This window comes from Lacerta agilis, chromosome 2 (assembly GCF_009819535.1).
Source record: "Lacerta agilis isolate rLacAgi1 chromosome 2, rLacAgi1.pri, whole genome shotgun sequence".
Taxonomy (NCBI): Eukaryota; Metazoa; Chordata; class Lepidosauria; order Squamata; family Lacertidae; genus Lacerta; species Lacerta agilis.
In genome coordinates, this window is record NC_046313.1 from 40,022,829 (window position 1) to 40,045,339 (window position 22,511).

The window sequence follows — 22,511 nt, forward strand, 5'->3', positions numbered from 1 at the left end:
TCCACGCCACCAAAATAAAGCGAATCACACAATTTTGTTGTTGTTGTTGTTGTTTCCCAGTGTATATAAAAGCTATGTTTACACTACACTGTAGTCTATTAAGCCCGGCCCTCCTTGCTTCACAGGCAAGAGGGGAAGAACCCTGCTCCAGTCCTAGCCAGCTCTACTCCTGTGGCCAGAAGACGGGCAGTGGTGGCAGAGGGCTTCCTTCCCCTGGAAGTGGCCAGGCCTCCACATCCTTTTAAGAAGCAATATCTACGAAGCGCAATAAAACGAGGTATACCTGTATATTTCTTGGTCACTAGAGCACAACAAAGAGATGGAACTCAGGGAACTGGATCTATTATGTTTTGATTGTTATTTCTATAGCACCTTCCAGTTCTCATCAGCTTCTCATGATAACAATCTAGTCAAGTAGGTTGGCTGAAGCTGACTTGTTTGAGTAAGCTTCATGTCCAAAGAACCAAATCAAATCAAATTTTATTAAACGGTCACAGACCAAATCGTCCAACGAAGCACACACAAGACAAACACACGAAAAAACAGCATTTTGAAATTAAGATCTTAATAAAATTAAACGTTTGCCTTTGCCTGCACATTGTCAATGGATAGCTTATATTTCCTGCGTCTAATAGCAGAAACGCAGAATTTGGCAACATTAATCGTAGTCTCGGAGACCCTGTCTTCTACTAGGGCTCTCAAGCGTTGGGATTCTGATTCATTTTTAAACTTGTGAAGAACTGGGGTAATAAAAGTCTGTCGTAGATCCTCGTAGAAACTGCAGTGCAGCAGTATATGCAGGTTTGTTTCCACCTCCAAGGAGCCACATGGGCAAACACGTGACTCATACGGTTTGCCTTCATACCTACCTAGCAACAGGGCAGAGGGCAACACATTGAATCTGACCAAAGTGAAGGCATGTCTATACTTGGGTATTTGTAGTTTGGTCAGATAGTCTGCGGGTGAAAACCCTCTCCCGAAGTCTCTTATTGAGGTATGTTTTTCCATTTTGCTCATGTGACACTGCAGCTCTGTGTCCCTAATGCGTTGGAGCACTTGACTTTTGGCTCTCTCATAACCCGCTGCTATCAGAATCTGCGGGGAAAGTCCCAGGCTTCTTATCTTGCCAAAAAGGGAAGCTTTCCAGTTGGAATGAAAGGTGTCTACTAGTGTTAAAGGTGCCAACCCAGCCGGGAAAAAGATGAGTTTTAACCAATAGTGTATCCTCATGATCCACATCCGCGCATCAATAGGTAATTGTCCGACTTCAAGGCGGACAGCTGCGTTAGATACACAGGGAGGGACTCCCAATAAGGAACGATAAAATTTTGTTTGGAATGCCTCCATAGGTGCGGGATTTTTGAAACTGCAGTCCAAAGAACCACTTTACACAAGATTAATTTCTCTTAAAGACATTGTTTTCACAAGGGAAATGGTGTGTGCAACCGGCATATACATTGTCCTGAATAACTAATGCACACATACCTCTTACTGGACATATAGGAACTCATAAGGAATCAGAATCTGCAACTTTCTAAATGGCAGCAATGCTTAGGTAAGAAATTTGTCCAATGCACTACACAACAGATTTCCATGGTACATTTGCATGGTAGCAGTAGACGTGCTTTAAGGAAAATCCCAGTGCTTATAAATAAGGGCTTTTTTCATTCTTAAATGACAGCTCTTCCCTTTACTACCAGTATTTGATATTTCTCCCTCTCTACATTTAGAAGGCTCAGGCACCATGTCTGCTCCCATTCAATGCAAAAATTTGAAGTCTCTGAGTAGGGGACAGCAGCCTCTCCTTGCCCCCCCCCCCATCCCCTCTATTCATTTCCTCCCCCTTTAGTTCTTCTATGTGAGCCCGGCATCAAAGACTTACCCACATTATTCTTGGCAGTGACAAAACGGGCTGGCTCTTTGACATTGTCAGCCAGTAGGAAGGCTCCCTCCTCTAGGATGTCAAGGAGCATTGTGGCTGTGTGCACCTGCTCTGTGGCATTCATGTCCTTCCATGACTCTAGAGCTTCAGGTCGCAGCAGGTTGTCCACCGTTTCCACCACAGCCTAGAATGACATAGAGCTATGAGAGAGGATGGAAGCACGCCCCCCTTCCTCTAGCTTCCCACTGTATAATAAACCAGCTACAGATGCCTCCTCTCACAGAGAGAAAACATTCATGTGTCTTTGTGTGGTGGCATTGCTGTCACCACCTAACAATTCTTTCCAGGCTGCTTTGAGTATAATTTTACAGGTAGTATTGGGATTTTTTAAAAAAAAAACAAAATTTTGTGCATGAATCACATATTTGTTACTCCTTTGTTGTATAGGTATTAGACATTCTCCCTCTAAGCAGCCCTTCCGTTGTAAGGGGGTATGGTATTTTCCAAATATTCCATAGCTGGGAAAAAGCAATTCTTCCCCTGAACAGCACAGCCATTGCAATCAACTGCCTTTGGTAATGCAGTTATGTGTATTGCACCTGCACCTACTAGAAATTGCCTTTGTTGAGCTCAATGATGAGCAGAACAATCCCGTATCTAAATGTCTATGCCATTTATAACTGTTTTAGGTTGCTTTTCTCCCTTCACATTTTAGAGTCTGAACACTTCTTCATTGTATTATTTCTTCACTAGAGTATGTATTTATCGCCCATGTGCCCACAGAAAAGCCCTGGTCTTTCTTGTTTTTCCTTTTTAAAATGTAGCTGAATTTATTATGTACGATGACTATTTAGGGAAGTTATGGAAAACAGCTGAAATGATGAAGTTATCCAATTATATCAGAGTAAAAGAAAATCAACAACAAATGGATAGTACTGTTGAAAAACTGCTATTATTCGTACATTATTGGAACCAGAAATATAATGATAATGTACCATGATTTCCTTTAGTATTATGAGAGTTGTCTTTACGTGGTGTTCTTAGAGTAAAATAAAAAATATTGTTTTGTTATGTTCTTTGAATCTATGTGTTTTCGCTTCCTCCCCCGCCTCCAGTTATGGAATGCGCATCTGTCATGATGTTTAAAGGAAGGTGGAGGTGGGTTTTCCAAGGGAAAGTGTTAGGACCAAAAAATAAAACAAAATAATGCTCAGACACAGAGCTTTAAAGTGCAGACCTGTTCCTAATAATACAGCACAAAAGGAAGTCTGGATGAGCCCATACTCTAAAATGGCCCTTTGTTGCGACAGCTCCCATGCTGATGCATTAAAGAGGCCCAGATTGGGCCCATTGACGTTGAGGTCCTGCCCCATCTGTGTTTGGAGAGTTTCCACTGGTTAATACCAGCCCACCCATCATCTGGACAGGGGCTCTGAGACATGCCTTGCCCATGGGGCTTCCCCATTGGAGCCAGGCAGGTCTGGGCAGAGGGATAGCACAGCTCTGCTCCACTCAAGCATGTTTGACTGAGGACCTGGATTACTCTGAGATTCAAAACTGTGAAAAACTGCTTCTTGGGCAGCAGCTCCTATCTGGGTTTCAACCACAGGACCTGTTAATCACACTCACCTTAATATAGTCCTTACATGTCCTTTCTCTCTTGTGCATCTGCAGGGTGATACATCCATGCCCAAAGTGAGCAATGGTTCAGGTGGACAAAGAGAGAGAAAATGATTAGAACATAATTTCTGCAAGAAGGGTCCACAGGGATAGGTTCAATGGGGATCTTAAGCACATTTGCTCTGACCATGAAGTCACCCATCAACAGGCAAAGAGATAACGAAGGCATAACCTGAATGAAAGTGTGGATCCAAAGCAACATCTTATTGGACATTCAGATAAGATTTATTTACATTTGCTAGAAAGACAGTTTGAGTGGCTGTACAGCAGCAGCAGCATTTGGTGGACTGCACCTCAACAGTAATCATTTTCAGCATAAGCTGAATAGTTTCACATCAGACTATCAAGAAGTGCATATAGGGAACTATGTTATTAGGATTGCATCACACAGCATAAAATGGGCATCCATTACAGAACTAGAATCTTTCACTAAGCTCAAAGATCTCAGTTTTCATTTCTAGCTCCCATGGTTATTGTAAAACCTGAATGCAGGTTCATGGTTTCTAGCTCCAACCCTTCACTCTCGGTGGCATCCTTCTGCCTCGGCATGCATTGCTCCCAATGCCCATAAGCACCAATCTTCCTTTACCACTCCTTGTTCCCCAACACCATGGTTGCCATCTTTTTTCCTATCGGACTCTTGTACTTTTAACAGCTGCACAACAAGCAGAAATCCAACCAGTGACGCCTTCACCATGCAAAAAGCTTTACTTGATGAATTTCTATCCCCCCTCCCAAGACCAATTTTTTTTTTTGCTTGAACTGGGGTCAGGCTCCCTGCCTGCCAGCCCTAGAACCACTATCTAAGCCAGTGGATTTCAACCAGTGTGCCGTGGCACCTTGGGGTGCCTTGAATGATGGTCAGGGATGTCGTAGGCAACACTGGCCTCTGCCCCTCTTTCCTTCCCTCCCTCCTCTGATACCCTCTTGCATCTCTGCCTCTCAAAGTCTTGCACAGCTGTTTGTTGCAGCAGCCCTGGCTACAAGTTCCCCAGGCGAATGGTTCCTTTGGGGCTGGCCAGTGGGACTCCAAAAGGTTGGAAACCTCTGATCTAAGCCATTAAACTACTATGCACCTTGTTGTAGTTCTTGCCAGCTGACTCTCTCTCAATAGGGCGTAGCGCTTGAAGTTGTGCATCCAGAATGTCCAGGAGCTGCTCCATTAGTTTGACAGAGGAGCTGACATCTCCAGCATAGATGGCACCACGTGTATGCCGGGCTAGTTCACTGGCAATATTGGCTGCATTCTCTCCACTCTTGATCTGCCAAAGGAGGGGAAAGGAATGCAGACTGGCCTCAGTCAGGTAAAAGGAGTTGTGCATGCATGAAGCCCAAATGTGAACTGTCTGAGTGAAGACCACTGTAATGGGAAGGGGAAAACAATACCTTCTGTGCCACTTGGTTGACCCAAGGACTTGTGCAGTTGCTGAGATCAGGCCCCCGTGGGTTCCAGTTTCCCTCCGAAGCAAGACACTGGAAGGAAGCAATACCTGTGCATGGGAAAGCAGGGGGAGAATTCAGTCAGCTTCCAGCTGCTTGGTTTTCCCCTTCCATCCCCACCCACACCCTATCCCAACACTAGACCAGAGATTAAGGGTCTCGGAGAGCAATCATAAGCTTAGTAGTGAATGAAGGGCTCTCTTCCTAGACAGCCCAGTTGTCACATCTAACTAATATAGCAAGGGGTGCAGAGCGGGGATAAATGGCTTAGTACTGTGGCAATAACAAGATGAGTTCTGTTAGCAGGGGATGGCAGGTCCAATTCATCCCCTGAAAACTGCCAGCTCTGAGTTCACATTGCAGAAAGTTGTGTGAATGAATTAAATCAGCAACAGTTCAAGCTGTCCCACTTTCATTGAGCTGAGTGCTGTGGGGTCACAGGCAATATCTTGTAAGCCCCATTTGCACCATTGGGGAGAATACACTCTGTCAGAGTCCCGGCTTCACCCATTTGAAACTGGGCACATCTTGATGCCTCTAGGACTCAAATGAAGCCAGCTCTAGAGTAAAGGCCTCATTACCTCGTGTGCCCTTAGGGCAAGGCCTTTCGACCAGCATGCCTTGCTGTGTGGCTGGCCACTGGACACGCCGCACCTCCTTGGCCTCGCAGAAGAGCTCTGGAGAGACGTGCTGATTATTTGCTGGTGGACGCCGAGTGCTGGGGATTATGGCGGTGACTGGGTGAAGCTCTGTACCCTTCTGGTTTATGGCACCTATGGGGTGGGTGGTGAGGGGCACCTGCCGTGTTGTTGTTGTAGCGGCAGGTGAGACTGTGCTGGTGATGGTGGTGGGACGAACGGTGGTTGTAGTGCTGAGTGGTGTCGAGGTGACAGGGCCTGTGGGTAGAAAGGCAATTTGATTTCCACCCACATACAAAATATCCCCACAGGTTCAGCCACCACATGCTGCACACAAAGTAAAATTACCTTTTCTTATCCAAGGTAGAAAAACCAAAAAGTCAAACTCACTATAAGGCAGGTTCCTATGCTCTTAGGCAGCATTGGTTTTTGATTTGCATTAAAGCAAAGGTCTCTAACCAGTTAGCTTGACAAGTCCCTACTAAATTCTTCACATCTCTGAAAGTATATATCTGTCAGGTCCTTCCTGAAGGGATGGGACACAAAGGGCTAAATCCTCACTTGCCATTTCAAATGTTAAAAGAAGTATTTCATGAGCATGACACTGAATGACACTTCCTCAGAACCAAATATTTTTAACTACCGTAATCAAATGCTCAATTTCAATGGAATTATTTCTATCTGGGAAGTTTAGCAAAATTATGTTCACTCTGATATTAATCACCTTTTGTTCTCTTTAACCTGACCAGGGTTGGTACCTTGGCCAAACTCTTAAATCTCCAGATAAAGTGGAAGAAAAGGCAGATACAGGTTCTCCTAACTATTCCACTCCAGAGCCCTGTTGTGCATACACACTCCAGCATCAGTTGTGCTTCCTGGCACACCTGGAGACCCATTTGGAGGGGGCAGGCAGCAGGTCTAAGGAGGGGGTGGGTGGCAGGAGCTGTGACTGCCTTTCTTTTGTTTCAACCCCAGGTTTAAAGGGCAACCTCTGGTGACCAAGGTTAAAGAAGGCTAGCTTACATTTTGCTCTTCCCCACTCCAACCCTGCAAGTAACCTGAACATGCAAATGTAACCTTATTCAAGTTTAACTGTTAGTGTTGCACAGCAGCAGCTGTGCAATGGGGGCGAACGGAGAAACAAATTAGCTGCATATTGCATTAAACAAATCTGAATCTGCCACCGCACCTGGGCATGACTGATCTTGAATTTCCTGTATTCAAAATAAGCACAGATTTCCCCCCCCCTTCGGTCCAGCTTCAAGGAATTAAGTTTTCGTAGACCCCAGGCTTCTGCCAAATATTGCACATCAGACAATCCATCTCTGTCAATTTAAACTCCACGTGATGCTAACTGTCAGAATTTCAGGCACACATTAATTCTTTTGGGGTCACAGAGAGTTTGAATTGAACTGAGCAGATTCTCTGATGCTTACTGTATGACTGGAACTAAAAGACCTTCTTGTGGCAAAATGGCAAAAATGAAATATATTTTCAAAAGCCAGCTTTGGGACTGAAGCCTTGCTTTGTAAGATGAACTTGCCATTATATAGTTGGATGTTTCCTGAAATGTGATGGATGGCAGAGATATTGAACAGTAGAAGTTGAGAGAGACAATGGCTCAATAACTTGAGATTGCTTGCAGAGTACCTTAAGAGTGTGTGTGTTGGTGGTTAGCTCAAGTGAAAATGCATCAGTTTTAAGCAGTACATTTGGATTGCCTATATATAATCTTTAGTATAATGTATATATTTTAAATATACATGTATTTAAGAAGTAATTTCAAGTGAATGCTATATTTGCAGAAATGTACAATTAAAAATGGGCATTATGCAAATGAACACTGCTTTTTTTTGTCCCCTAATGTATTTGACAACCCAATGGAAAATGGGAGGAGAAGCCAAGGGCCCATGATTTCAAGTCAGCGATGATTTCTCTACCCCACCCTATGTTCAGGTGCAAGAATTATGTCTCACCAGTACTTGGGTCAGGTGGGCCAAACTCAAGTGAGTAGCGCAGGACAAAGTAGTTGTTCCACACATAAAGTTGGTTGTCACGGGGGTTGTAGTCAATGGAGGAGATGAACTGGTAGGGGTTTGGGAAGGTCAACGAGATGGGTTCCTCCCGGTTCATATTGGTGTTGAACGCATAGTCAACACGGTTACCAGCTGCTTCACTGTCATCATCCACGTAAACTGTCCGCACCACATAGAGGACTCCGCACACCATGAAGGCATTGGATGCTGAGCGTTTGTCATAGCCGGTCTCCCATGTGCCCTCAAAGCGTAGCGTGTAAGGATTCAGTTGGCTCACCACTAACCGGCCATTGTTGCCTTCAGTGGCATAGATGACCCATAGCCCATTTTCATCCACTGCCAGGTCAATGTCAGTCTTGCCACCCCAACGGTAAGGTGAGGTGTCATGGTAGTTGGCTGTGTTGATGACTGTCTCTCCACTCTTAATGCGCGTCCGCAGATCATACTTGATAATGTTGCGTGTCCGCTCCTTGTTGTAGAAGACTGCTCCATCATATACCACAAAACCTGTGCCATCAACCCTGTTGGGCAGGCGGTAAGTGGTGGTGTGCCGGGCACCCACATAATCCTCCCACGAGGCATACTCTGTCAGTGTGTCTGTCCGGTATGGGATCCATGGCATGACATATATTCTGTCTCCGGCTTGCAGAGGGTCCTTGCACCAGGCTCCAGACTGGTGCTCTGATTCATGGGCCGAGGTAGGTTCCAGGATCTTGTGCAGTGTCCCCGGGCAAACGAATACTAGGGAGGGGATGTAAGGGAGGAAAGGGTGATTGGGTAAAAGGGGGGAAATCCAGAAAGAATGTGATAGAGCAAGAGGAAAAAAAAGAAAGAGAGAGAAAGAGAAAGAGAGAAGAAAGGATAAATTTGTAAAAGGCTGTTGGCAGGAGAAGTGAAATCCGCGCTGAGTTTTGAGAGCAGCTGCAATCATGAGACTTTTATCTGTTATTGAGCAGAGACGGCTCAGTGACAAGTTAAATAAATACTGGGGGCAGGGGAGCATCAGAGGAAAGAAACAATTTCTCTGGATCAAATTAAAAAGGGAATTTAGGGGTTCCAAACCTTCCCTCCCTTCCTTTTGCTACATTCCCTGGCATTAAGCAGAGGATGTCAGATTGTTTCCCTGCAGAGATCTGAGTGGCAGCATCTGGGAAACCCATGAATCTGAGCAGGAGTGTTGCTGAACTGACAATTCTAGCCCCTACTCTCTGGTTGCATGTTCTGCATCACCTTCTAGAAGTCAACACAGCAACAGTTTAACAGCTATGGGAAAGCAATTGGCACCAGCTAAACCCTGCATGATCTAAATCAGATGCTCTACATTGGAGCTAATGGGGCAATACCACCTAATGGTATGGAAATCAGATTTTCAAAAATGAAGGGCTCAGTATGGAGCTGTGAGGCTGTTTGTCCTATGGGATCCATCGAGTAGTGTATGCTTATCTGGTCTGAGGGGCTGGTGGAACCGAGTATTCTATGAGTCTCTCTAGAGGAGGGACATGTTTGTTATTTACTCAACTGGACTCCTACAGGTTTCTGTTCTACTTGATCTAGAAGCAGCTGGGGTTGCTTATCCTATGGAGCTCCTTTAGAGCTGCAAAGGAGTACCTTTAAGGCTGGTAAGATGATCCAAAAGCTATCCTGTTCCATGTTCAAATGGAATTACTGTTTCACTATGGATCAAGGCTAATTTATGCCAGCCGCCATGCAACACTTAAATTCCAGTTGTGTTAGCACTGAGACAGATGGAAATTGGTCCCTATTTTTGCATCTGACTCTTATAGTTCTAATTTCTCTCAGGGATTTCTAATTCAATTTTAGAAACTTAAAAGTGTTCTTGAAATAGCTGTTTCAACCCTTCCAACTTTCATGGAATGGATTAGACTTTTTTTTTTGCAACTTTAGAACAGCTTCGTGGGAATGCCTTCCTATGGGGTGTGTGTGGAAAAGGTGAGGGGCTTCCAGCCCTAAATTTCCTCTACTGGTATCAAAACACTGTTCAACGGGACATCGGGGAATGAAAAACAAGCATAAGAAAGATCCAATGTTTGGCCAGTTAAAATCCCCCTGAATATGAAAGACTGGGTGTTTCCTCTTCCTGCTGAAAGAGACTATTTTTCAATCCCTGGGGACAGAGAGCTGTAGATTAGCTGAGGGACTGGCTCCCTTCTGAAAAGAAGAACTAAAGGTATTGTAGCAGAAGGATGAAGTAACCAACAGCTTCTGCTTCCCCCATATCCTGAGTGCCACTGGAGCAACTTATCAGCCAGGTTTGATTCACATCAGCAAAGGACATGAGACTAGTGCACATGGCAGGGGGTGGAAGGAGTGATGTGACAGTGGGAGGGAGACCTGGGCAGATGGGAAAGGAAAGCCCTCCCTTCCACCCACAACCACCCAGTTGGCAGCCTGGAATCTTGGGAAAAGCCGGGAGGAAAAAGTTTGAAAGGAAGACAAATCAGGCTAGGCATTCTGCAAGTGTCTGCCTCCGGTTAGCTGGAGCAAGGCTGGGAGAAAAAAAGCATTTAGTGGTGGAAGGAGCAGGTGGGGTGGGGTGAGGAGAGCAGCATCATAGCAGAGAATTCACCTTGTCTATTACAGAACAGTGTCACTGAGTGGCCATAGAGGAGCCATAGGAGCCATCATACTAAATCCAGGCTGTGGGCTTTAAAAGGCTGCACAGTGTGCTTGTTATCCGCACCTCATGATATAGAGGCCAGTAAATTGGGTTTGCTGTCATAGTACATGGGGCCAGCGGGGTGGGGTGGAACCTGATCCCAAGCAACCCAGTTTCTGCTGGGGACTGGCTTACTGCTTCTGCGCGTGGGATCAAATATACTTCGCACTGAAGTGTCAGCAGGGTTTTACTTGGGCCTTGTATCAACTCCAGAATGTCTGGGATATTCTGTGAATGCAGAAGTGAATTCTCTGCTCTGGCTTTACTAAATAACGCACAGTTGCTATGATGTGCCACATGACTCTGGACACAGCTTGCACTGAAGCTTATTGGGGTTGGGCATAATTTAGAGACTGCTCCCTTGGGCTGGGGTCAGTACCATCAAACCCTGTCACAACACACCTGGAAGTGGATGGGGTGTGCCAAGGGTTCCAAAATTAATGGTGAATCAGGAGGACGGGAATTGTCTGGCACCAGCCATGGGGGAGGAGAACAGCACTTTTTGCAATGCCAAGCCCCCACGGAGCATTTATTAATAACCCCCCCCCTGCTCTCCCAGATCCAGACAGAACCTTTATGCTGCCATGCCAGTACAAGTGGCCAGAGATGTGTTTCTCATCCACTTTTGCTTAAGTGAAGGGAGAGGACAATGCAAACTTGGGTGTCATGACTCTGGCACAATCTACACTACAGTTAAGCAAACTTAAATCCCATAGAAACCAGTGAGATTTATGTGGGCTTAAGTGTATGCTAGATTGCTCCCACTGTTTCCAATGGTCACAGTCCTTGGGTAACTTCAGAGGGAGAAAGCAGGGCTGAGTCAGCAACCTGAGGAGTTCACTCTTATTCACAGTGTTTTGGTCTCCATGGAGATGGCATGTTGCATCCTTCTTAGTAATAATAAACGACTGATTTATTATCATTGTCATTGTTGGAGAATTCTGCATTCTAACTTTTGTGGTGATGGGGGAGTACTGGCATATGGAAGGGATAAGAGATGATTCACAGAGATGGACAATTGTTGGTCTAGAAGCCAGGAGTTCTTTGCTTCCAAACATCTTCTAACTAATGGACATTATTTGTCCTCTTGAGAGCTAGAGGCAGAACTCAGGAATCCTGGCTCAGAGAGACAGAAGTCCTTTGAGGCTTGCATTACACATTACAATTTTAGTGGTGCACCTTACAGATCCAAACTGAATATCTCATAAAACCCCAACCTTTGAAAAGCTTGGAAGTCTTTTTTTTGTCCTCGTATGTTCCACTATGCAAGGAGCTGCCTAGCCTTCCCTCCTTTAACTTGTTTTCAAGAATGTATGGATGAAATAGGCCAAGGAGGACGGGTTGTAAATTACTTGTCTTTCCCCCCTTAATTAGGAAGAAAGAGAGCTTATCAATCCTAGTATACTAGGTGTGCAGAGATCATCTATTTAGTCCCCTTGCAGAAAACAGTACGGCTATCTGATATGGTCTGTGGTGCAGAGGGATGTAAAGTGATGGATGGGTTCACTAGTGAATGACAGTGAGTCAGGGGGAAGGGGAGCTGCCTAGCCTAAATGTTAATGACAAGGTCTGTTAAAGATCCCTGTAGTGTTTTCTGGTGTGACTCATCAAACAAGAACAGCTTAACGTGGAGTAGTTGGATTTTGTAGTGCTGCAAGATGTCCCTTGTGTTAGCTATTTATCTCTGTCTAGTCCATAGTTCTCAAACTTTGTCATAGTAGTCTCTTTTAAGTCAAAATCAAAAGCGTTCAAGACTCTCTAAGTGGCCGTCTCAAAGGTTTTATTTTATTGGCACCGGTCTCAAGCTGTAGCTCTTAAGACTGTGCCAGTGTCACTTCACAGTGGCTGGGATGCACATGTCACTTTCATGTTTGTGACACCTGTATCCTCCCTCACACACAACACACTTTTCTGCACCTTTCCAAAGGCCACATTCCACAAGCCAATAACAGGGCAAAGTTGTTGGCTTTTGTGGCACCTGAGGCCAGAAGATGGTCTATGGCTGGAGTGTAATGTGAAATACAGTACTGTTGAACAAGCTGCCCATGGGTATGAAGGAACCTCCAGATCAAAGCACGGAAAAAAGAGGATTTCATGGCCAAGTTGGTCAAAGTAGCTGGCCTGTTAACTTTATCACTCTCTTATCATGACCCCTGATTTCTTTTCCTTCAGAAAGGAAGGTCATTCCTTTTCCTTATTGGGAAGAGGAAGTGTTTGAATCCCCAGGTCAGTAGAGCTCCCCTCCCTATTTCCCACATGGTCAGGGACCCATCTTATATCATGCCCATACACATCCAATTCTCCCTGCAAAATGATGGTCATGCTTCAGGGAAACAACTCAGAACTGAAAAAGTCATCATCAAGCCAGGGTGTGGAGCCTGAACCTGTGAGCTCCGGCAGTCATGGTTTGTCAGTAAAAATAAAATAAAAAATTGGCCAGTAGCTCCTTAGAGACCAACTAAGTTTGTTCTGGGTATAAGCTGGGTATCTGAAGAAGTGTGCATGCACATGAAAGCTTATACCCAGAACAAACTTAGTTGGTATCTAAGGTGCCACTGGACAATTTTTCATTATTTATTTATTTCAACTGCGTCAGACCAACACGGCTACCTACCTGAATCTAGAATCATGGTTTGTCAGCTTATTATTTCATTTCCTAAAGCCCTCTATGGTTCTTCCTATCTAATCTCACAGGCTTCTCTATCTATAGATATCCACCTGAGTGGTAATAATAATAATTAATAAATATTATTTATACCCCGCCCATCTGGCTGGGCCTCCCAGGGGATGCAACCACCATCCTTGTAACCTAGAAGTAGCTCACCTAAATACTGTGCCATGAATTGCAGAGTTTTCTCATTTCTCTCTCAAGGTCAAGCTGTCTATTGCTTTGGTTGGGAAGGAGCAGCATTAGAGTGAATAGGCTGTCTGGAGCCACTCTCTGATTAGCTTCCTCAAAGTGTACTCTTAGGACCAGTTAATGACAGCAGTGGCTTGGCAAGAGAGAGGAAGTCTCCAGAATGGAAACAACAATGTTTGCCATGATTCAATGCATGTGCCCAGAGGCTGCATGTAGAGTTGCCAAAGGGTGAAGGCCTAGTCAGTGGACACCCAGGATGTGCTCATGGAGATGCATCCACATTCCTTTTTCTGTAGATGCTTTCAGGAGCATGTGAACTTTGTTTTAAATGGTACTATCTACCAGACTGCTGAAGCACTCAAGGTGGCTAGTGTTGTCTTATGGATTTGTATGTGTGTAGATGGCATTTGTTTGCTCCTGAATGTGTGTTAAATGCATCTGTGTTTGTACTATCAAGTGCATGTGTTTAATCATATATCTCTATCTTTTTCTGAATGTAGAGCTATCAATATGGCTGTGCTCATGTGGACTTTTCTATGCATTACTTTTGGTTCCTTGGGTGACTGTTACTGCTGTGTGATTTGTGTGTCTCTATGGTTTACATTGCACACATACACCTCTGTGCTATTTTTATGTACATGCCACCCTCTCTTGCCTACGTATGACAAACTGAGGACAAAGATGGGCAGGTGGATAGGAGCAAAATCCAAGAGATTTCAGATTTCTAATCCTGCCTATTGCCTGCCTGCTATGAACACCTTGCCTGACAATGTTGCTACAAAGCAGCTTCATGGAGTCTCACAGGTTCGGCTCAGCCCAGCTTCCCATCTGGGTTGGTGGGGTGGGATGGATGACTCCTGGCAGCGGGGAGGAGAAACACACCATTAAAGAATGAAGCGCTGGCGAGGGGGGGACAGCACAAAGCGTTAACTGGTTCCGATCCCTCATGGATGGGGCAGTGTCGACTCAGCCTTCTAAGTCGGGATGGGGGCAACTGTGCTCTGGGGTTGGGGGAGAAGATGTCAGAAACAGAGAAGGAAACAATCAGTAAAAATCCACATCCAAAACCATGGAAACCTGTGGAAAAGAAAAGTATAAGTATATGCCTCCATCCCCAATCTTGGGAAAAAATTCCAAACCAATGCAGGGGGAAAAAACCAACAGTGCTTTTAGAACAAACTAAACAGAGAGAAAGAGAGAGAGAGAGAGAGCAAAAGAAAGAAAGAAAAAGAGAGAGACATGGGTTGGGTGGAATCAAGCCTGGCTTTTGAGTTTTACTACTTTGAAATTAATTAATTTGCTCGATTCCTAGAGCTAACCTGACAGCTTGTCCCTTGTTAAGACAGGCTCATTGCAGTTGTGAGTCCTGATACTTACATTAGGTATATAACCTCCAGATCTAGCCAAGACATTCAAATTAAAAATACATTGACTGACCCCCACTTCTTTCATGCACCACCCCCATCTTCCCCCAATAACAGACAGATAGTCAATGATCATGACTGCAGCTTTCTTTTAAAAAAAAAAGGAAGGGAAAAAAACAGGCAGAAAAGGGGGTAAAGATCCACAAATAAAATCACCCAGGATTGATCAGGAATTTTAAAAAAAAGAAAGAAAAAGAAACAGTAAGCAAGAAAATTAAAAATCCCCACATCAAAGTGGTTAGTATATTGGTATAATTAATGTATATGTATTCTAGAAAATGTTATTTTCTATGGGTTTATCTGATTCTCACATTATCATGATAGTAGAGCAGAGAAAAAGAGTTAAGAAAAGAGAAATAGGCCCTTCAAGACATGTCAGAACATTACTTGGAGGTTGGGTGTGTGTGGAATGACTCAATTGAAAAATTAACTGGAGGATTCTCTCCAAAGAACTGCCTAAGCTTAGGGTAAAATTCCCACTAACAGATGGATCACAAGTGGAATAACTGATGCTCAGTTTTATCCACACATTTGTTTCACTTTGATTTTCAGACAGTAGTAGATAACAAAGCTACCCTGGTTAAAAGTGGCACCACTCAGCATGTACAATTGAATGCTCCTCACATAAAAGTGAGACCACAAACAATAATGTATTAAATATGGTGAGAGGCTCAAAAGAGGACCCCTGCTCTATTCAATAACTGATAAAAAGGTGTTTTGTTCTGTGCCTTACATCCTGATCCTGAACACATAGCTTTGGAAGTGGTGGGGGAGGGGAGCCCCACTGATTGCAGTGTATAGGATCTAAGATGTACATTTCCACTGCAATCTTACAGGCTGCTTAAAGCCAGAATGGCGCCTTGATAAAAATTAAAACATAGTTCTAAGTATGTAACAATCTCGAAAAATGTGCAGGAAGGCCTGGAAGTATCATTTGAAAGTGCCCAAAATAAAATAAAAAACTATTAAAATAAAAACACACCCCCCCCATTGTTCTTCTGTAATGTGGCAAATTTTTATATGTAAATCCCATAAAATTTCAAGCATTTATTTTTTAAAAAATCAGGAATTGGGATTAGAAAAAAAAGAAAAAGAAAAAGAAAGAGAGAAGTTGTGGTTGAGGTAGGCCAAGGTACCCAGTTGGTTGCCATGGAAACACGAAGAAAGGAGCAGAGAGAATCAGTTGAATGATAAAAGACGCAGAGAACGGGTTGGAAAAAAGTGTATTTCCCCTGAAGGAAGCAAAACCAGAGAGAGGACCCAGACATTAATGGTGCTTCCACTCCACATGTGAGCAAGGAAAAATGGAAAAGGTTTGGAAGGGCAGTTGTTAGATGGGTTACTTTATATCCTTTATTTGCTGAGTGTTGTTTAGTTATTGGAAGCTTTGTTTCTGGACAGGGAGGGGGATGCCAATTGGAATTAGTGAGACCAAAGAGAGAAGAGGTGGGAAAACCAAGGGGAGGGGAGGTGGGAGGTTAGGAGAAGGGGGATTGAGGAGAAAAGGTAAAGGAAGGTCACATTAAATATGGCCACAGAGAAAAAACAAGGTGCTGGGTTAGGGGTGGGGTCAGTGGTAATGTTGTTGTTTACCTTTCTGTTCCACTTCTACTTTATGCATCGGAAGGGAGAGAAGAAAAATATATTGAAAAAAAAAGGTGCAAGAAGGAAAAAAAAGAGAAAAGAGATTAAATTGCTTTTGTTTCTCCCCGCACCCTAAAGAAACCATTTTTCTTTCTTTCTTAAACTGTAAATCTCCCCTCCCCTCCCCCCACCAGCCCAACAAACACCAGCCCCTCCCGCTTTGGAATCATTTCAAGGCAGAGAGCGTGTTGGGTTTGGTGGTGGTAGTTGTACTTTTTCATTTCTTTTTCGTCTGATCAGTTTGAGGTTTACAGTTTTTGGAGGGTTTTTTGTTTTTAAATTTTGTGCTGGCGACATTGCCCTTCAGAAGAAAAGTCAGAAATCAAAACCAACCAGAAAGGACGACAAAGGAACAAAACACAAAAGGGGGTTGGTTGCTGGCTCAAAGCATTTTGGCGGGGAGGAAGGTGGGGTTGGGGGAAAGGTAGGATCAAGGGAGAGCAAGCAGAAAAGGGAGAAAGGAAAAGAGCAAGAGTTTGAAAAGAAAAATATCCCGGAATACCTTTTTCCCCTAAGCAAGGCCTATCATGACCATAAATGCATTGCCTATCCAGTTCACTGCCACATCAATCAGCCTATTTATCTATCTGTAAATCCTCCCATGCTTCTGTTCCTTTGCTCCAACTCATAATTACTGTGTACTATATTCATAATACACATATCCTCACCTCACTACCTTCTTTTACCCTAGTAGTTACGTAACTTGCAGCTGTTGATGTCAATGCTGATGTACAAGGTGCTGCCTTAAACAGAGCCAGTCCAACACTGACTAGCAGCAGCTCTGCAGGGCCGCTTAGGGGGGGGGGAGTCAAATTGAGTCCTAAAAACTAGGGACTTCAAGGACTGGACCTAGAACTTTATGAATACAGAACAAATAATGAACTCTGACCCTGCTGCTTTTACATGCAGATTATGACCCCAATTAGATAGCTTTTCAAATCACATCGTCTTCTTCAAAAATAAAATATGCCACTACACTGGAAGTAGTCCTTTGCTTTGCTCTCTCTGGGTGTGTACAATTATTTATATGGAACAAAATGAGAGTCTTTTCCTTTACTATGCTACTAGTCCTGTTCCAACAACTGTATCTTTACAACTATACAAATACCATGAAGAGAAGCGGAGCGTGAGTCAATTTTCCTAATTCTTCCAGCAATTTCCCCTACATCCCATTCAAATCCCAAATAGTGAAATCAACTAGAATATGTTGCAAAGTTTTTGGTCTAGTCAATTTTACCCCTAAGGTAAATTTGTCGTTTTATTCTTTTTTAAAGGGCTAGATTAGTCTCTCCCCCCATTATTATTACTTATTGTTGTGGGTGTTGTTATGGTTATCTTTATTATTTTAGGATACATTTTAAAGTGCTTTAAAAATCTGCAAAGCTGGTTTGACTAGGGACTGTGGTGAAGCACAAAAACCGACGTATACAGCTCTGCAACACTGCCTACAAGTTTTTTAACAGCTAAAATCTGTACATCGCTAGGGAGTGGGAAGGTATTGGGAGTGACCATGTTGATTACCCAAGTCTTTCCACCATTCCACAGTGAAGCAATGTGCTATCCATTGGCAAATCCCCCAGAGCCATAAAAAAATCAATCAGGATCCACCAGCTTCTGAGGACAGATCATATGAATTGGTCCCTCATCATTGCAGACAGGAATACTTGCTGCAAGACCAAACTTCACTAGATAGTGGTTGGATCATGGCAATGGGATAATATCCACTCCACTTCCAGACAACCTCCCTCCCAATTTGGAGGAAAGAACACATCAAGGGTATGTCCTGCTGTGTGTTGGACTTATGACTATTGGAGACAGTTCCATGGTTGCCATGAAGACCACAAAATCCTGAGCTAGACCCAAGGCATCCTCAGCATGGATGTTATAGGAATTTCCTGGACATAGCCAGGATTTGCCCTTAAAAAATGGTGTCTGGGAGGAATTTTTGAAAGCCTGTTAAAATGTCAGGGAAAACCCAGTCCGGATTTTCACTTGTTGAAATATGGCAATCCTAATGTTGAAGTCACCAATGACCACATTGGCCAGCCCAGTCAGGGAGGCTGCTGGGCAGCAGGGGAGTGCCAAAATAACACCATCCCTGGTCTGCCTTTTTGTCCCAGCACCAAATTCAGGCCTCTCCAAATTCTTCTGCTCCAAAGAAGAGGGTTGGGTTTTTTTTGTAATGGAGAATAAACTCTGCTGAACCACAACAACCCTCCGATCTCATCACTCCAGTCTAGCTTGGTACTGCACAATTTTGTTGATAAAATTGGAGCAGGTATTCTCCTTCATTATCCATTATAGGGTCCAGTATACCAGTTGTCTCAAGGAGCCCAAGATAGAAGGCAGACTCTACTTTCCTCAACAAATTGCACTTCTAAGCCTGTATCTTGCTGCAGGGGTGGCCAATACTGTGTCTTCTAGATGCTGTTGAATAACTCTCATCAGCCCCAGTCAGCATGGCCAATGGTCAGGGATGATGGGAGCTGTAGTCCAACAAATATCTGAAGAGCACCACACTGGCTACATTATTGGAATTCTAGTGGAATTTAGAGAAGCAAAAATGAAATCTTCCAGGCAACTCTTAGGAACTTTCTAGGGATCAGACATGATCAGGATTCATGTCATATATGTGATTGGAAGGATCAGGATGCTTTCTATGAGCAAAAATCAAGCTTTGGTGGGACTAGACAGAGCTACTAGAACTGGCCAAAAGTGGTAGAGACTGAGGGATGGACTGATTGATAATTTAAACAGAAGCGCTGCTGATTCCAGTAACTCTGAATGTTCTTCCACAGTCCTCCACATTGTGTCACGGTAATACTGTATGAACAAAATTTGGCAGAGGCACAAGAAACAACATGTCTCCACTCTCTGCAGCAATTGTTCCAACACAAAGTAAGAAGCAAAATGAAGGATGTGAAAGCATACTGTTCCCAAACCTGTGTAGCTGCAGGCACAACAATCACACTAACCACCAGTGATCTATGGGTTGCCAACACACAACTGGCTCATACTGCAATCCAGATTGTATGGAACAGCTGTGCACTGGTGTGTAGAACGGGTAACGTGGGTTTGCTAGCCTGAGAAGGGGTATAAAAGTATGTCAGATGTAAATATGACTGAAGATTATAGAAATTCATGGAGGATAAATAAATGGCTATTAGTCATCATAACTACAATAAATCTCCAGGTTCAGTGGTGGTGAGCCACCAAGCACAAGTTGCTAGGCAAAGAGCTGTTGCCTTCAAGCGTTTCTTATGGGCATTCTGGTAGCATCCGGCCTAAGTAGAAAACGCTTTAGGATGGTAGACTGAATGGCATACCTGGCATACTAGCAGAAAGCAACATAAGGGATTCTGCTAGTGCAATGAGGCTTCCCTCCTCTCCTGTTTGATGTTTTATTGTATTTTTAATATTTTGTGGGAAGCCGCCCAGAGTGGCTGGGGAAGTCCAGCCAGATTGGCAGGGTATTATTATTATTATTATTATTATTAATCCCTCTACACTTTCCCCCCAATCTGCTCGGGGTGTGTGTGTATCAGGAGAACCCTCAGAGCACCACATGGGAGGAGTAGAGGGGGGAATCATTTCATTTGGAAAGCATAAGCGCTTGCACTGATGGATGGTCAGAAAAGCACAGTGCTGAATTCCTCCCTATATTCCTTCAGGTCCCTGCTCTTATGTAAGAAGATTATAGTGGAGCTCCTGCTGATTTGGGAAGATGAAGTGTTAACAATAGTAGTACAAGTGGGCAGGATTGTTGGAGGCTGATTCAGAAGAGAATCATAGGATCCTAGTTGAAATTTTCCTCAGAATTCATGAAAAAAGCAAACTTTGATAAGATCAGAAAAATTGGCAGAGCCCAGGGAGGAAATGGAATGATTGCCCATTGCACAAAAGAGCATTCCAATAAATTCCTTGTAAATTAATACAAATTTTACTGCGTGCATAAAGTCCACCAACCAGTCGTCAGAGGTAAGCAAAGCAATCAACATCCTTACTATTATTTTGCTATTGACAATTTCCTGTTGTGGTTCATTGATGAGTCCATCTTAAAACATTGAAGAAAACTCAGGATTTTATATGTGGTGTTTTATATTGGAAACTTCAGGGAACACTGCATGGCCCCAGATGACTGGAAAAGAGATATAAAGAGGATAGACTCTCATAGTATCTTCAAACTCTGCCTCCCTAATCCTCTTTTGAGGGTGCTGTGTGTATTCATTATGAAGGGTTAACCTCATCTTCTATTTGCAGGGAAGCAGAGGATTTCTCACATTCAGGGTTACCATTAAATGATACCCAGCAGTTAAAAAATAAAATGTATTATTTAAAATCCATGTTTTAAACAAATTCGTGATTTGAGGATTTTATTCAGTTGTTCGGGTCAGTGAGGCCCTGGAAAGTTAGAAAAGGGGTTGATGCCAGGAGTCAGAATAAACATACAAGTGATACCAGATTTGTGCTGACTTGTACATAATTTGGACTGAGTAAAGGAATGAAAAATTAAATAGACAAGCCGTTTTGTGGCTCAGAAGACCAGAACTTCATTTCATGATTTACCAGAGTGTCACCATATAACCATCATTTATGAGCATATGTGGACTTGAGCTCTCCATGTATGTAAAGGAGATAATGGCTCTGGATTGCTTTAGGGGGTATGTATAAAAATGAATCTTTATAGGACTATGATTTATTGAGATACGGAAGCAAGCAGGGTCATGGATGCCAGACAGGCTGTTTTCTGGACTAATATGAAAACAGATTGTCCATGTCAGGCCTGTATATCACAAGGGCCTAGGAAACAAGTGGGAAATAAAAGAAAGGCCTGTTTAAAAAGAAAGGAATCCGCTGCACTTCAGTTGATGTTTGGCTAGGTTTGTGGTCTCTTAAATCATCAAAGAGAAAATAGGTTTCAGAATCCTAACCTTCTTTAACTGGATGCCCCAGTTAAAGAATGGGGCCTGACCCACCATGCAAACCTAGGATAAGGGTGAAACAAACTATGCACAAATTTAATCCAAGCAAAAAGAAAAGGGGGAAAAAATTCTACTGCATTTTAAAGCATTCTTCCCCCAAATGAGTGAACAACTCTGTATATCTGGAATTAGCTGCATATGAAGCACACAAATTCATACAAATGAACAAACAGACCAGTCTCCTGTAGGCTGGTTGTGCACGAGAGGCTCTCTTCATTTAGAATTGGGGGGGGGGACTGAGGTCCACATATGCATCATGTCTTATGTGAGTTGCAGAATCAGTGACGAAGCCCCAGACAGTTTGCTGGCCCTGTCAGCAAGAGAATTTTCAAGCTAGCTGGGCCCAGAGGCTGCTCTGTGAGAGCCACTTCCCAGCAGGCCATACGCCACCCTGGCTCCCTAGTTGGAAGCGTAGTCAGAAGAGGAGATGGAGGAGAAAGAGTGGGGAGGAAACCAAGGGAAAAGAGGGACCACATCCACAAAAGATGATGAATGTAGTCAAGGAAACAGGGCCACAGCAACGTGGGCAGGAACAGCTAGGGCCTCCAATTATGCCAACCCTGAAGGTGGGCAGAGGAAAAAATACTGAAGTTTGAATAAATATTTATCATATAAACAAAGACAAAAACTCTTTAAATAGAGTCTAGTGTTCATTGAGTGCCAAATTGTTGCCCATATATGTTTATGTAGCCACTTTGTAACACTCCCAAGGAAAGAGACTCTATGTCTTCCTTTTGAAATTTATTCCAACGCTTACTGCCCTCCTTAAAACCATTCATTTTTGGCCTACCCTCACTGGCAGTAGCAACTGCTATTTGACATCTTGAATTTAAATATTTGAAGACTGTTAATAATGTTCCATTTAATCTTTTCTTCTTGCGGCTGCTATATGCAGCTCCTTCGCACTTCCTTATATCTTTCCACTCTTTATTATTCTCCTTGGTTGCTGAACAGCTTCTCGTTTTTTCTCATCTTCCTTTCAAAGTAGCACCCAAAATGGAACACAGATTTCTTGCCGTAGCCTAATCACTGCCAAACTATACTATGCCTCAGTATGGTTTTGCAGCACTAATGACTTGCTGTTTCCCCCTAGCTGTGCCCAGCGATGTCTATGGGCATCTCTATCTACACCTCTGTATTTAAACCAATTTCAAGCCTGTTCAAACTTCATGGCTTCCAACCAAGAAATCTTCAGAAATGCAGCTCTCCAAAATGATGGGGAGCTTCTAACAAGGCATTCTCAGCAAC

General features: G+C 43.5%; 1 protein-coding gene across 7 annotated transcripts in view; it reads right to left on the minus strand.

The window, feature by feature from the left end:
- The window catches only part of ADGRL1 (adhesion G protein-coupled receptor L1), a 129,528-nt gene that overhangs the window by 17,839 nt on the left and 89,178 nt on the right, over positions 1-22,511 (minus strand). For 3 of the 7 annotated variants that reach the window (XM_033139694.1, XM_033139691.1, XM_033139696.1), the window contains exons 5-11: positions 16,231-16,248; positions 7,617-8,417; positions 5,584-5,898; positions 4,949-5,052; positions 4,639-4,824; positions 3,512-3,550; positions 1,883-2,066 (exon numbers count right to left, since the gene is read on the minus strand). In XM_033139694.1, coding sequence (XP_032995585.1) covers positions 1,883-2,066; positions 3,512-3,550; positions 4,639-4,824; positions 4,949-5,052; positions 5,584-5,898; positions 7,617-8,417; positions 16,231-16,248 — 1,647 coding nt within the window. Of the gene's footprint in view, positions 1-1,882; positions 2,067-3,511; positions 3,551-4,638; positions 4,825-4,948; positions 5,053-5,583; positions 5,899-7,616; positions 8,418-14,095; positions 14,440-16,230; positions 16,249-22,511 lie in introns of those variants that run through there. The other 4 variants (XM_033139697.1, XM_033139693.1, XM_033139692.1 and 1 more) reach the window with 3 other exon arrangements.